At 43.4% G+C, this 15,682-nt stretch overlaps 1 protein-coding gene across 2 annotated transcripts in view; it reads left to right on the forward strand.

Moving 5' to 3' along the window:
• PDPN (podoplanin) overlaps window positions 1–10,767 on the forward strand; it is a 29,744-nt gene extending 18,977 nt beyond the window's left edge. The window contains exons 2-6 of one of the 2 annotated variants that reach the window (XM_059136571.1): window positions 937–1,091; window positions 2,825–2,966; window positions 7,134–7,184; window positions 7,956–8,067; window positions 9,041–10,767. In XM_059136571.1, coding sequence (XP_058992554.1) covers window positions 937–1,091; window positions 2,825–2,966; window positions 7,134–7,184; window positions 7,956–8,067; window positions 9,041–9,047 — 467 coding nt within the window. In that variant the 3' untranslated portion in view covers window positions 9,048–10,767. The remainder of the gene's footprint in view (window positions 1–936; window positions 1,092–2,824; window positions 2,967–7,133; window positions 7,185–7,955; window positions 8,068–9,040) is intronic. The other variant, XM_059136572.1, reaches the window with a different exon arrangement.
• The last annotated feature ends 4,915 nt before the right edge of the window (window positions 10,768–15,682 follow it).

The following is a 15,682-nucleotide window of genomic DNA, read 5'->3' on the forward strand; positions in this document are numbered from 1 at the left end:
GAAAAGCCCAGGCAAGGGACACTGAGTTCCCTTATTAGCATAGCTCTCCCCGTAGTAAGACTTCTGTTGGATATCTCAGCACCGTTATGTACTTTACTGACTTTCCCCCATAGATAGTAACCTCAACTATAAAATCAGAGGTTGACCATACCTGTGATGTCTATGGTCAGAGCCAACGGTTCTCATCATTCAAGAAAACATCAGGCTCAAAATTAAATGGAAAGCAAGCTTGACTTTTAAGAGATTGGGATCTGCTTTTGGACATTCCGATTTGGTATGTTTAAGATGGAGCCAGCAAATTGGAATTTTTAGAAATCTTTCCAGGGACTCTAATTTAGAATGTTTCCAGGTCTAAATGATACATTATTTTAAGATTTTATTTATTTATTTTTGTGAGAGAGAAAGAGAGAGAGCACGAGTGGGACAGGGGGCTGGGGAGGGGCAGAGGGAGAAGCAGACTCCCTGCTGAGCAGGGAGTCCCATGTGGGAGTTGATCCCAGAACCCTGGGATCATGACCTGAGCGGAAGGCAGATGCTTAACCAACTGAGCCACCTAGGCATCCTTCAATGATGTTCTGTTAACCTGAATGCACTATTGTATGAACTTGTGCAAAATGGCATTAGGAGAAATCTGGTTCCTTACCGAAAAGGCGAAGCATACATCCCTTTGTCACCCTGCCATGGCAGAGGCGGGAGATGGGGGAAGCTTCATTGTTTTGCATTTTTATCCCTCTTTGCTTTGCTATGGAGACCACCAGGCCATTTTATGCGATGGAGGTACAGCAAGGAGAATGGTTTGTGGTAAGCTGCAAAGGTGACCCCCCCAAAAAAAATTCCTAAAAGAAATGGTAAAGAAAATAATCTAATTGTAGCTGGCCAGTTAGGTCTGGCCACACTATTTCTACCTTAAGCCCTGACCTAGTCTTTCTTTTTCAGCCAGCACAGTCCGGCCAGAAGATGACATAACAGTCCGGCCAGAAGATGACATGACACCAGCTGTAGAAAACAGCATGGTGACCCAAGGTGTCGAAGATAACGTGATGACCACAGGCACCAGCGAGGACCCTTATGAGTCTGGCTTAACAGCTCTGGTGAGTGTTCCAAGAAGAGTGGAATTTGCTCCGTAGGCATGTGATCATATGCAAGGATTTTTATGACTGTCTTATTTCACTTAGCATAATATCCTTATGGTTGTAACACTTGTGACAATGTCCTTCCTTTTCAAGGCTGGTAATTCCATGGTATGTCCCAAGCACATGTTGTGAATCCGTTCATTGGTCATTAGATGTTCGGGTTTCTTCCAACTCTTGACTCTTGTGAATAGGGCTACTGTAAAAATGGGTGTGCAAATACCTCTCCCAGACCTTGCTTTGAGTCAGGTGTATACCCAGAACGGGGATGGATGTGTCCTATGGTAATTTTATTTTTAATCATTTTGAGGAACCTCCATCTTGTTTTCCATAGTGGTTGCACCATTTTATAATTGCAGAGTGCACAATGCTTTCGGTTTCTCTACCTTCTTGCCACTATGTTATTTTCTGTTCTTTTGAGAGTAGCCATCCTAACGGGTATGAGGTGATAATCTCATTGTGGTTTTAATGTGTATTTCTCTGATGACTAGGGGGTACTGAGCATCTTTCATATGCTTATTGACTGGATATCATCTTTGGGGAAAGATCTAGGCCAGTCCTTTTGCTCATTTTTGGTTTTTTGTTTGTTTCATTTTTGGTTTTGATTTTTTTGAGAGAGAGCAAGCGAGTGAGCATGCACGTGTACAAGCTGGGGGGAGGGGCAGAGGGAAAGGGAGAGAATCTCAAGCAGGCTCCACTCTTAGCATGCAGCCCAATGCAGGGCTTGATCTCATGACCCTGAGATCATGACCTGAGCCAAAACCAAGAGTTGGACCAACTTAACCAACTGAGCCACCCAGATGTCTCCTTTTTGCCCATTTTTGAATCAGGCTATCCGATTCTTTGTTGTTAAGTTGTAGGCATTGTTCATATCCTTGTAAGTTGTGGGAGTTGTTCATAACCTTATCAGGTATATGATAGGCAGATATTATCTCCCATTCCATAGGTTGCTTTTTGACTCCGTTGATTGTGTCCTGTGAGGCACAAAGTTTTTAAATTTAAGTGGTCTCATTCATCTAATTTTGGGTTTGTTGCCTGTGCTCACTGACATATTTGTTGAATGCTACATCGGCATGAACTTTGGAGTCAACAGAATCACTTCCAAGTCTTCTTGCTTGTTGGCTGTGTGATTTGGGGCATGTTGTCTAATCTCTCTAGGTCTCATTCAGACTATAGAACTATTAATAGGATTAATAGGAACTATTACAGGATTGTTTATAGACTAAATGAGAAGGTCTTTAAAGGGCCTAGCTACAGTAAGCTCTCCATAAATGCAAGTTATTGCACTAATTGGAGGAGGGAAGGCACTGAAAGATGATACAACATAATATGTACCAAATAAATCTTACAGGGAAAAAAATGTCATTCACTTTCAAGGGAGAGAAAGAATTAAAGCCCAGTGAATTGGTATTTTTTGAAGAATTAAAACCCTAGGAAGTCAACTTTTTAGATTAGATTAGATTAGTCAATTTAGTCATGCTAAATATTTAGTATTTATTTCTGGAGTACATTTGGTTTCATTCCTGTCCCCAGTCTCTCACTTCTGTTTGTTTGTTTTCTTGTTTCCACTTTAAATTTATGTCCTCATATATTTTATATATTCATGCCACTTTAAATCTTCTATTATAAGGTTGAGTATATATTTGAAAACATTAGATCTTATTTCTTTTTTGCCTCATTTCCTTCTCTAATAGGTGCCAACAAATCCAACAAATACAGAGAGCGTAACAGACGTACGCATAGAGGATGGGCCAACTCAAGAAAGCACAGTTCATGCCAAAGAAGAAAGCCAGAGCACCACAACTGTATTGAATGTAGTGACTAGTCATTCCATAGGTAAGAAACTCCATAGGTCAACTCTATAGGTTGATCTTCTTTTCTATAATCAGTACATACAAATATCCACGAACAAAGCTAGTGATTAGTAGTATTGGAATGCCAAGAGCGAGCTCTGAACCAAGCCTTATGTGCTCGGTTCAGATTCAATGTATAGGGTTGCTAAATTGAATTTGGTTGATTGAGTTGCTGAACAAAGCTCTCCCCTTTCAATGACAGCTAGTGATCATGTCCCCACAGGGAGAAGTTAGCTACTGGCGTCATGTTGGGGATAGTAAGTTGATACAATATTACACTAAGAACTTGGTGTTGATACTCAAGAGCAGGAACCTTGACCAACCTACATAAGTTGTAATAGATTCTATACTAATATTTACCATCTCACCCTGAGTTCATGTCTGCACATACACTAAAAGAATCTATTCTTGGGGGCTTCACTTTGATTCATAGTTGGCACCTCCAGCTGTGTCAAAGACCACTGTCTTGGGTATTTGTCATTATTTGAGGTGTAGACCATCACCGAGAATGAGGAAAAATCATTGCCATTACAACTTAGCAATGGAAAGAAAGAGAGCCTTCTTTTCTAGAGCTTTCTTATGAGAAATGTGGCTATTTGGGATTTTTATTTTAAATTTTTTAAATTAAAATTTAAAATTGCCTTATTTTGTAATAAATAGTGTGGGAGAGGGAGAGGGAAAAAACTAATCCTTCTATAATTGCAATGAGTGCTTGTTAATGAGCAATTTTAAATATTTTATTTATTTACCTGAGAGAGAGAGTGATAGCCTGGAAGGGTGGAGGGAGGGGGAAAAGCAGTGGGGAGCCCGATATGGGTCTCAACCCCAGGATCCCAAGATCATGACCTGAGCTGAAGGCAGACACTTAACCAACTGAGCCACCCAGGCGCCCCGTTAATGAAAAATTTTATATAGATTATTTTATATAGATGGGTATTTCTTTCTTTCTTTCTTCCTTTCTTTCTTCCTTTCTTTCTTTTTTAAGATTTTATTTATTTATTTGACACAGAGAGAGAGACAGTAAGAGAGGGGGACACAAGCAGGGGTAGTGGAGAGGGAGAAGCAGGCTTCCCACTGAGCAGGGATCCTGATGCTGGTCTCAATCCCAGGACCCTGGGATCATGACCTGAGCTGAAGGCAGACCCTTAATGACTGAGCCACGCAGTGCCCCTAGGTACGTATTTCCATTTAAACACTTAGAAAGTTACTTTGTTGTTCAATACATATTTCTAGACCCAACCACCACTCTGGTTTTATTTTTTTAAAAAGATTTTATTTATTTATTTGACAGATAGAGATCACAAGTAGGCAGAGAGGCAGGCAGAGAGAGAGAGAGAGGAGGAGGAAGCAGGCTCCCCGCTGAGCAGACAGCCCGATATGGGGCTCGATCCCAGGACCCTGGGATCATGACCTGAGCCAAAAGCAGAGGCTTTAACTCACTGAGCCACCCAGGCACCCCACCACTTTGGTTTTAAAAACTCTATTGCACTTCTGAGGTTTTTTTAAGAATTGCTTTATATTTGGGGCACCTGGCTGGTTCAGTTGGCGGTGCATGAGACTCTTGATCTCAGGGTCACGAGTTCGAGTCCTTAATTGGACATGGAGCCTATTTAAAAATTTTTTTTAATTGTGTTACATTTGTACACACAGTGTCCATAGCAGCATCATTCACATTAGCTAAAACATAAGAGCATCTCAGATGTCCATTAACAGAGACATGAGTAAACAAAACGTAGTATATCTATTTCATTCAGCCTTTAAAAGGAAGCACATCCTGATACCTGCTACGATATGGATAAACCTTGAGGACATTATGCTACGTGGAATAAACCAGTCACCCAAAGAAAACTACTGTAGAATTCCACTTAGAAGAGTCAAATTCATAGAGACAGAAAGTAGGATGGTGGGTGCCAGGGGCCAGGGGGAAAAATGGCTGGGGACTTGGTGTTTAATGGGGATGGAGTGTCGATTTTGTGAGACAGAAGAGTCCTGGAGATGGACAGTGGTGATGGTTGCCCAAGACTGAATGTACTTAATGCCACTCAACTGTCTATTTAAAAATGATGAGAACAATAAGTTTTATGTTACATGTATTTTAGCACAATGGCGGGAATGGGGGGGGATCTTTATGAAGTACTTTGAAAATAAAGCCTAAATAAAGGTCACTCTGAAATGACAAAGAAACGGTGAACATTTAAACACCCAATAGAACCAAATAGGGCTAAGCAAAGAAAGAATCATTGATATAATTTGTCACTGGAAAACATTTCAAAATTTTGGAGAAGAATTGATCATTTGTTAAATAAGTTGACAGCTCATTAGCTGCCGAAAATGGAGTGTCCCAAGTTGAGTATTCTTCCCATCACACGAGGATACCTCTCCTATTCTTTAAAACAACATTCTCAGTTTTCTGGAAAATACTCATGATTCTCCTCCTATCCTGTCTCCTGCCCCACCCTGTCACAAAAAGTGTGACTTATGGCCCATTTCCACATAATACATCAGTGTCCCAAGAAATTTTCACATATGAGTTTAAATGTCATTATAAGCACTTGGTTTTTTAAGAGGTGATTTTATTAGGGCAGCAGATGTCTTTCCCATGAAACACCCAAGTACGATGATGTTCACATATGTGACACACTGTCATGACTACAGTCCGTATAATTGGGCTGGAGCTAGGGAGGATAGAACTAATAAGTTCTAATTTGGTAATGAATCTTCCACATTTTTTGGTAATGTGTTTTCTGACCAATGGTGTCACTGATGGTGAGAATGATGTGTTAGAGAATTCTGGAACTCAACAGCCACCATGTTAGGACACGATAAACAAACAATTGACTTTTTCTACTGGTAGTTGGCAGCCAAATGGATGACCTTTGAGGAGCGATTCTGTGATACATTTGTTCCAGGCTGGCCTCAGACCCACCAGTCTTTGAGCCATCTGTGTGTGTGTGTGTGTGTGTGTGTGTGTGTGTGTGTGTGTGTGATGGGACCACCATCAGCTTGAGCTCCATGTAAATGCCCCAGAGCCATGGCTTCAGCTTATGCTGGCAGAAGTGGGTTCAGAGACCCCTGTCCTAGGGCCATCTTGAAAAGGTGCCCTTTTTTAAAGAGTCTTGGTACAAAGACTTCTTTCAAACCCACACATTAGAAAAAGGAAGCATTTGTAGATGATGCTTTCACCTTTGATTGGAAAAGCTCTTGGTTATCTGCGGTATTTGCAAGTTATGAACTACAGTTCTAAGGTGGGACCTGACTGATTGACTTCTCTCCTTTGTCTCAATAAACGAAAGCCCTTTGACTTTTCCTCTGTTGGCAAACCTGGTAAATGACCACCACCCACAAGAGTTAAAGACTTGGTACGAAAAGAAGGTGATGGGAAAAACAAAACCAAACCAAAAACATTTACTCTTAAATTAGACATTGTGTAAAATTATCTGAAAGAAGCTCACAACTTTATTGTTTACTTGCTGTGAGTTCACTCAAACCCATGCCATAGGTAAATGGGAGTAGTTACATTGTAACTATTGGACTAGGTCTGGCTGCAGAGAGAAATCCTAACATAATAGTAACATAAACACGAAGAGTAATTCCTTAATTAAACTTGGCTGGGTATGTTGCTGCCCTATAAGGCATGGGCTTTGCTACTAAAGATAAAAACAGGGAATTGCTGTCATAAGACAAATCAGTCTTCTAGAACTAGAAGAATCCCACCTTTTAGAACTAGAGTCTATTGCTCTCAAAATAAAATCCTTCAAAATAAACTTTATAACAATGGATGAGTTTTCTATGGTCTTGATATTAGACCAAGAATCAACAGCTTTGATTTCTTTGGTTACCCAAACCCCATTTCTGTGGGCCAATTTCCCTGACTCTGTTCCCTAAAGTCGATGAGAAAACAGGAAGTTACACCAAAGTACTATGCACACATAGGTGTGAAGAGCGTTCATAAATTCAGTAATAACAGTTTTGAAGACAAGATCATGTCAGAACTTGCTTAAAAATCCTCTGATCCAATTTATTTAAGAAATTACATTCTTTGCTTCTGTCGTGCTACCTTCCACTTAAGGTAAATTCATCTTTTGCCAATTGTTAAATTATAGTTATTATATCCTAATAATTCTGTATCATTACATCTCTTTCTTTACAGAGAAAGTAGGCGCAGAGACAACAGTTCACACAGAGACAACAGTTGAAAAAGGTGGGTGAGATTTTGTTATCAAAATATTTTTATAGGACTTTTTAAAAAGAAGCTTCTCTGAAACTAATCTTGTGATTAATTACATTCTTTCCTAGATTGTAGTCAACAAGAAAGGAATACGGGGGCGTCTGGGTGGCTCAGTGGGTTAAAGACTGCCTTCTGCTCAGGTCGTGATCCCAGGGTCCTGGGATCAAGCCCCACATCCAGCTCTCTGCTCAGCGGGGAGCCTGCTTCCCTTCCTCTCTCTCTCTGCCTGCCTCTCTACCTACGTGTGATCTCTGTCTGTCAAATAAATCTTTAAAATAAAAGAGAGAGAGAGAGGAATACAGAACCCTCTGAGAACAGGTTTCAAACTTCTTTAAAGAGAGAAAAGAAAATTGCCTGTATTTGAAAACATGCAAACCACAAATGAGTCTCATCACCTAAGGGCAACCATGGAGAATGGTGTCATATCACAATTTATTGTGATGAAGAATGAAAGTAGGGACTCATTTAATCCCAACGCTACCTCGTAATTCACAGTGAAGCCATCCAGTATGAATGGTATGCTGGGCAGATGAGAGCCAGGAACCTTTCCGTTCATATGGGGGAATGAGAGTAGCCCAGAGTTTCATCTCCCTCAGGTCAACTTCCACTGAAAAAGCAGAAGCAAATTAGAACCTCATTTGCTGTCTTCAGTGGGGCGGTGGTATTGTCTATAAACGACACATTTTATCACAGGCCTATCATTTATCATGGTCTCGTGCTTTTTTCCCCCCCCTCCTCATTCAGATGGTCTGGCGACAGTGACCCTGGTTGGAATTATAGTTGGAGTCTTACTAGCCATTGGATTTGTTGGTGGGGTCATCATTGTGGTTGCTCGAAAAATGTCAGGAAGGTACTCGTAAGTAAATATCTTACAGTCCTGTGGTAGGTAAATGAGAGCGGGCATATCCAGATCTCCAAATCTTAGAGCTAATTGAAATCTTTAACTAGAGATCATGTTCGTGGATGTCTAGCTGCCCAGTGGTTGGAGCATACAACTCTTGATCCCAGGGTTGTGAGTTTGAGCCCCACATGGGGTGTAGAGTTTACTTTTTAAAAAAGTCAATTTCAGCAGCCCCTTACCTCCGTGAGGACTACATCTGAAGTTTCCCCAGGAGAACAGGCATCTACTTGGCCCTTCTAAGTTTCCAAGAAAAGAGAGGTAGAGCCAAAGATGGCTATTTAATTGACTCCCATTGAGATCTAACCAAATTTGGCCTCTTGTCCTAGTTTTTCAACAAACTGAACTTGAAAGAAAACCCCAACCAAGTTTCAACTTGATACCTAATTGCCTTGACCCAGTCATCAGAGGGAGGGAGGTGGCTTTCAGAAGAACGGGCACTGCAGAGCCCAGGCACCATTCAGACGAGAATTCTCCTGCTGTAGGGGTCCCCCTCCCTCCACTTCTGCCCTGCACATACCCACACGTGGTAGTGAACTCCTAGCAGTGATTATGGGTGAAGGGTAGGAGTTCTTCTCTCTATGAAAATTCAGAAGATTCAAACTCATAACGAGGGGAACACTTTTTCTTATTTCTATTGGGGAGATGATATATAATGGGAATTGGGGGTGGCAGAGAGGACAAGTGAGGGTTGAGGGATATGTCCCACAATATAGTCTCAGATTGATGTGCTTGGAAATGCCTGGGAACCTGCCCCTGGCGGTGTGAGGGCCAGGCATGCAAGAGGAATGAGCAGGGACAGGAGAACAGCTCCAGGTTCCGGAACTCCTCCCAGATTTATACGAAAGGACAATAGGACCATGACTCACAGGATTACTATTCACAGTGCCAGTAAGAGAAGTGACAGTCACCTTTTTCTTTGTTTTCACAGGCCCTAAAGAGCTGAAGAGTTGTTCCCTTCTACCAACACGTTTGAAAGAGAATTTTGGCCTTCCCCGTCCCCGGGCGCGTGGGAGAAGATGACCCATGGAAATCACTTGGCGGTCCCATTCCAAATCCATGGTGATCCCTCCGCTTACCAAAAGTAACCCAAGGAAAGACATTTCACGAGACTCGCTCCTCTAGGCATTTGTCTTCTGAAAATATTTTTAAATACAAATTTTGTAAAAGATGATTAAAAAGACAAAATGCATAGAAAATGGAGAAAAGCCATGTAAACTGATTTTTAACTAAGACAATATAATTTAATCGATGTTAGAAATTATAATCCTGTCTCCGTTCTGACCATTCTCTGGTATTGTTAAAATGCAATCAAGTCTGGAAATATTTATACCGATGGAGTCCCTGAGATCGGTGGGTGCCATGCTCGTCAATGGCATAAAGCATTGTGCAATTTCCGCTCTGTTGAAATGGACACATTCCAGTCTAGTCTGGTCTGTTTTAAAAGCCTTAATTTCATGCGAATAATCAAGTAGAAAATCTAAACTTGTTTAACGTCGTGAGTAACTGCCTTTCACTGGTCCAGACAAATCATTTCCAAGGCACCCATGTTAGGTTATAAACAGGAAGTCTATAGTCTGGAGAAGGGATTTTTGTTTCTCACAGTAAGTTCATCGGGCAGGCTCTAGGCTGGCTTATTGCCTTCTCCAGCGATGACTTGGTGACTCAGATTTGCTCCTACCTGCCATCTTCTCTTCCCTCAGAGAACCAGGAGCCAGAGCTCCCGGAGCAGACTTTTCTCTTCCCATGACCTAAGCCCTCCAGATTGGCTGCTTTGTTCTGGAATATGGAAGTCCAGACTGTGGAGACTGATGGAGGCTCAGTGGTGCCTGAGGCTCAGATGTTCCAGAAGCCAAGAACCATGGTCCCCAAACAGAAGGAAACCCTGTGCATGCCTCTGGTCTCATTACCTTCTGCCTCAGAGGAAACATGCGGGACACAAAAATAATACCATAAGATAGTGATTTTAAGAAAGCATGTGGGTTTAAAGACTGGACGTAAACATAAAAGAAATTCCCAGTCTTTGTGACACATAGCACACATTTCCGTGGGGTCATCACTGAAAGGGTCCTCAGGGTAAAGGAGCCCACGTTGCCACCTGGGGCAGGCACCATTTGCTCAGTGCATTTCTTCCCGTAGGTCAGCTGCCTTCTTTCCCCCCAAACACAAAGTTTTTAATACTGAGCAGACGAGCTCAGTCATGATGGTGGCTGTGCAGGCTTCTATCCTCTCAACTTGTATGAAAAAGTAAACTGTCCTTTGGAAAAGCACCTCCCATTCCTCTCTTTCTTGTAATAACGCAGTGATGTTCTCTTAAACAGCATGCCCTTCTGTTACCCAAGTCTGGCTGGTCACCAACCCAAGGTCCGTATTTAAACATCTGCTGATGGAGAGAAGGGGCTTTAGAAGGGCTTTGTGTGCTTCCGTATCTGTCTGTTTCAACGCTCAGACTCCTGAACGGGAGTCGGGGACAAAGTCCGTTTTGTCTTGCGTGTCCTTTCTTTTTTTCCTCTTGCTGTGAACAACAACCGTCCACCCCAAGTCATACACTGGACCCGCTGCCTGCTGGGACAGGACCGTGGGTTTCTTGGTCACATCTGCGTTGGTGCTCCACACAGTGTAGACCTGTTTTAAAATAAAACAGATGATTGCGTATAACCATGAGTCAGACCTCTGATTGGAAAGATCCCTTCTGGGTCACGCTTTCGAACATTTCTAGAGACTCTTATCAGTTGTGGAAACCTTTGCCTCTTCACTTGATGGGGAGTGAATTATAAGTGGTTACGGGAAATACATCCACTGGAAAGAAAGAGAACTATGTCTTTCATGGAGGGCTCTGCCCAAGTGGAGAGGTGAAAGTCTAGCTGAGGCATGGGATGAGATAAGGTGGCACCGTGGCACTTATTTTGCTCTCTGGTCACCAAGGGTGGAAAGGTCCTGCCTGGCTCCTGACTTCCCTGCCCTGGATGGGAGCCGGGTCAGGGAGCCATTACACCTGCTCCTGCCAGCCCTGGCAGCCTGTCCCTCCAGAATTCCTGCTCCTGGGACATCTCACGGCTCCACGGCCCTCGGCTACAAGAGCTCTGCCTGGTCTGGAGACCGTAGTGACCAGACACTCAGCCTTTGTCCCTCTGTCCCTCTCTGGCCATTTACCTGTGGCTTCCCCACCTACACTGTTCCACATGGACTCCCGGGCCACACCCTCGGTCTTCTCCCAGCTCCTAAATGTTGGATGCCAGGAGCAGGAGAGCCCTTAGCAGCATGCCGTCCCCATAGTGCTCCATTTCTGTTAAGTCAGGATTGTTGAATTTGGCAGACATCAGGAATTCTGAGTGCCTGTCTCCTAACTGGTGGAGCATAGCAGAAATTTACATATATATAAACAGGATTTGAGTGCCATTCTCTAGTTAACAACAGTCATCCCTGGGGTGACCTTTTCGGGCTATAGTTTCTTCCTAAGAATGGCCATGAGATGGTTGAAAAAGCATTCCTTTTCTGACAGAAAACTAGCGATGTCCACCCAGCCCCAGAGACAGGGAGAGAGAACAGGGAGGGCTCTTGGCTAGCTCACGTGTGCAGTCACAGTCCCTTACCTGCTCCCGGCACAGGAGAAACGCCCACTCTCGGAGCTGCCGGGGCTGCTGGACGTTCAAGGGAACCGCGTGCACTCTCCCCCATCAGAAGCGCCTGGGAGCAAGGCACGCTTCAGTGAACCGCCCCCCATGAAAGCCTGGTTTTACCCCCTGCCCTGCCCCCTTCTTTGTTTCAAGCAGGGAGAGCCAGTTGCAAACCAGGACTTAGTTCTGCCTCATGGGGCACCTTAATGACCGGGGAGAGAACAAGCCACTGGATTCCTGGCTGCGTCTATCTGCATTTTCACTCGTATTTACTTCGTATTCAGGGCATGGGGCTGCTTGGGACAAATGCTTCCATGGGGAAAATTGTGTAATCGGACATGAAACCTTTTTTTTTTTTTTTTTTTTTTTTTTTGTCTAATTAAAAGTCCAGTGGAAGTGGGGGAAGCGGTTCCCCGGAACGTGGCTGGATTGGGCACCTACTTGGAACACACCGTTGTCCGCTTGTGTGTCAGAAGACTTGCTTCCCCTAAGAGATGGCACTTCTCCGTCCTCTTCCCGAAGCTTAACATGCGGTTAGACTGTGTCGTAGACCTGGGTCCTTAAATTTAATACGTGTAAATGACGTGGACACAGTTAATGGGCAATGACAGGATAAATTTAAAATTTCCGAGTTGGGGGCACCTGGGTGGTGCAGTCTGCTAAGCGACTGGCTCATGGTTTCAGCTCAGGGCATGATCTCAAGAGTCCTGAGATCAAGCCCCATGTTGGGCTCAGTGTTCAGCAAGGAGCCTACTGGAGAGCCCCTCTCCATCTCTAAAATAAATAAAGTCTTTTAAAAAAATAAAAAATAGGGGCGCCTGGGTGGCTCAATGGGTTGAGCCTCTGCCATCGACTCGGGTCATGATCTCAGGGTCTTAGGATCGAGCCCCACATCGGGCTCTCTGCTCGGCGGGGAGCCTCCCCCCCCCCCGAACCTGCCTCTCTGCCTGCTTGTGATCTCTGTCTGTCAAATAAATAAATAATAAAAATCTTTTAAAAACATAAAAAAATAAAATCTCGGTGTTGAGGCATGAAGACAGACCTACTGCTGTGAAGAAAGTGAGATTTTTTTTTTTTTTTTTAAATATTTTGTTTTGGCTGGTGGGTCCAGCGTACATGAATGTGCCAGCCTGGATTCCTCACTAACCCTCCAATTATTCCCCCATCACTTCCGCTCTCTCTGGGGCTCATCTTATCAGACCCTGATGGAAAACTCAATGTGTTCTACCCCGGCATCCAAGGGCTCCAACAACCTGCAGGCAATCCGGTCCGCAACCCTGACACCGTGCTCCGCCCAGCTGTTTCTTCCTGCTCCCATCTCTGATTGAGAACTGGTCGATTAAAAAGCCCGAGTGATGGGGCACCTGGTTGGTTCAGTTGGTAGAAGGTGTAGCTCTTGATCTCAGTGTGGTGAGCTCAAGCCCCATACTGGTGCAGAGATTACTTAAATCCTTCTTCTTTTTTTTTTTTTTTAAAGCCAGTGTGATCATCTGAGCTCAGGATACTGGTGGCTCAGACCAGATAGCTATCCGGACGCGGCATGAGGTGGTCTGGTTCTGGTTGTAATTGAATAATGTCAACAGAGTTATCTGACAGGTTGGACATGGGATAAGAAAAAGGCAGAGAAGTCAAAGGAATCTTAAGGAGGACTTTGCCCTGGGCAACTGGAAAGTGGAGTTGCCATCGAGTCACTGGGGAAGGCGGTAGGTGTTGTAGGTTTGAAAGGAAAGAATAGGACTTCTGTCTGGGACATCTAGAATTTCCCTCCTGTGGTTCCTACGCATCACCAGCCAACACCACCCTATTTCCTGGCCTCGGCTGATAAACAACTTCCACAAATTCCCAACTTAATCACAGATGGGCCAGTGGTGTCCCCTAGACACTTCCAGCCTGCCGAAGCGGCCTCTCTCAACTTGGGTTTCTGCCCACACTGGCCCGATTGACTCTGCATTTCCAAGGCGTCACTGCCCATTCCCTCTGGGCAGGGGTTGGTTCTGGAGGAAAGAGCAGGGGAAAACCATCTGCCTTGGAGCCTTACTATTTTTTCTACATGAAAAATAAAACCCGTAGAAAATAATACCTACCTCATAGAGCTCTTATCAGCCTTAAAATCATGAATGTTTACTGCCTGTTTGAAAACAGTCACTGCTCAGTCATTAGCAGCAATTACTCCAACAACCCCTTTTTGCTTCAGTTATTACAGCCTCATTTATTCTCCCTACCTCCCTGTGAAGTAGGCAGGAGATTACCCCCATTTTACAGATGAGGACATTGAGGTTCAAACAGGTGCCTAAAATTACAGAGTCACGCACGATGTGCCTGAAGCATAACCGAGGTGCAGGTATCTTGATTCATTCTCTGGATCTCCTTTGTTGGGTCCACGTGGCTCTTTCCTTTTTCTTTCTTTCTTTTTTAAGTAATCTCTCCACCCAGCTTGGGGCTCAAACTCATGACCCTGAGATCAAGAGTCACTCACTCCATCAAGAGTCAGCCAGGAACCCCTACATATCATCTTCCAAAATCAATTGTTTCCCTATCAGCTCAACGGTAGTATATTTTGAAGACACAGTTTCCCCAGCCAGTGGAAAAGAGGGAACTCATTTTTTAAATCATGAACTATTTTAAACATACAGAAAAATGCAGGAATGAGAGCAAAGCCCCACACGCCCACCATTCTGCTCTAGCAAATCCTAACTTTTTCTCATATTGTCTACATATTTTTTTTTTCAAGAAGTAAATCCCCTGCACATACTGTCCCCGGGGTCCCTCCTGACATCAGTTCCTTCCTGTTCCCTTTCCCAGCTGGCCCATTCTCCTGAATCGGGTGTATTGCATTTGGAAACATGTCTATTTTTCCACTACTCTCCTTATCTTATAGGTAGGCATCCAGAATCAAGATACAGCATTGTGGTGCATGTTTTCAGCTTTAAATGCATGGAATCCTTCCCTGCAGCTTGCTTACTGGTCTGGAGGCCACAGATTTGAAATCAAGGCATTGGCAGGCATCAACATTGTGAGATGGATCCTTGTGGAGCACGGGGCTCCAGTGCGTCTCTGCAGCTGGTGGGGAGCACCATTTACTCAGCATTTACTCATGCTTCTCCTGCCAGTGGATAGTTAGGATGTTTCCAGATTTTTGTGTGTCTTTTTTGTTTTTTTTTAATTTTAGTTTATTTATTTATTCAACAGAGATCACAAGTAGGCAGAGAGACAGGCAGAGACAGAGAGGGGGAAACAGGCTCCCTGCTGAGCAGAGAGCCCAATGCGATGCGGGGCTCCAGCTCAGAACCCTGGGATCATGACCTGAGCTGAAGGCAGAGGCTTTAACCCACTGAGCCACCCAGGCGCCCCAGTTTCTAAATTTTTGAATTGCAACCATGCTCTGACAAATGGGGTCATAATAAAATAATTTCCATGTTCCTAGGCACTGGGATTTTTGTCCCTAAGGAACAATAAAAGTAAAAGTGGGTTCATGTTTTGGATATTTAATTATCCAGATTTGACTAGGAATTATTTAGCATCTCTTAGAAGTGTGATGCTCAGAGGAAGAAGGTCTAGGTTAATTGGATTTAAGTGGGTAATAACTTCAAAATGACCTTTTATCCCTATTCATCTCTTCTCTTTCGGATGACCTCCTGATATTCTCTCCCATAGGAAAACATTTTAATAAAATACATTTATTGTTTCTTTTTGAAATGATAGAAATGTCTCGCCCACCTTCCATAACAACATTTTTAGAGCTAGTTAATTATTTCTAATAAAAACAGAACTTCGTGAATTTAAAAATTAACATTTTTTTTTTAAGTACAATGTGATATATCCGACGTTGGAAGAGGTTTTCTAATAGGTAGCAGAAAAGGAGTTTAAAGATGTGAAACTGGCTCCTGAGAAAAATCCTTCTGGGGACCCAGAGTCCAAAATCTTTCCGGGGAAGTTGTCAAAATAGAAAGATTTCC

This window comes from Mustela lutreola, chromosome 10, assembly GCF_030435805.1.
Source record: "Mustela lutreola isolate mMusLut2 chromosome 10, mMusLut2.pri, whole genome shotgun sequence".
NCBI classification, from domain to species: Eukaryota; Metazoa; Chordata; class Mammalia; order Carnivora; family Mustelidae; genus Mustela; species Mustela lutreola.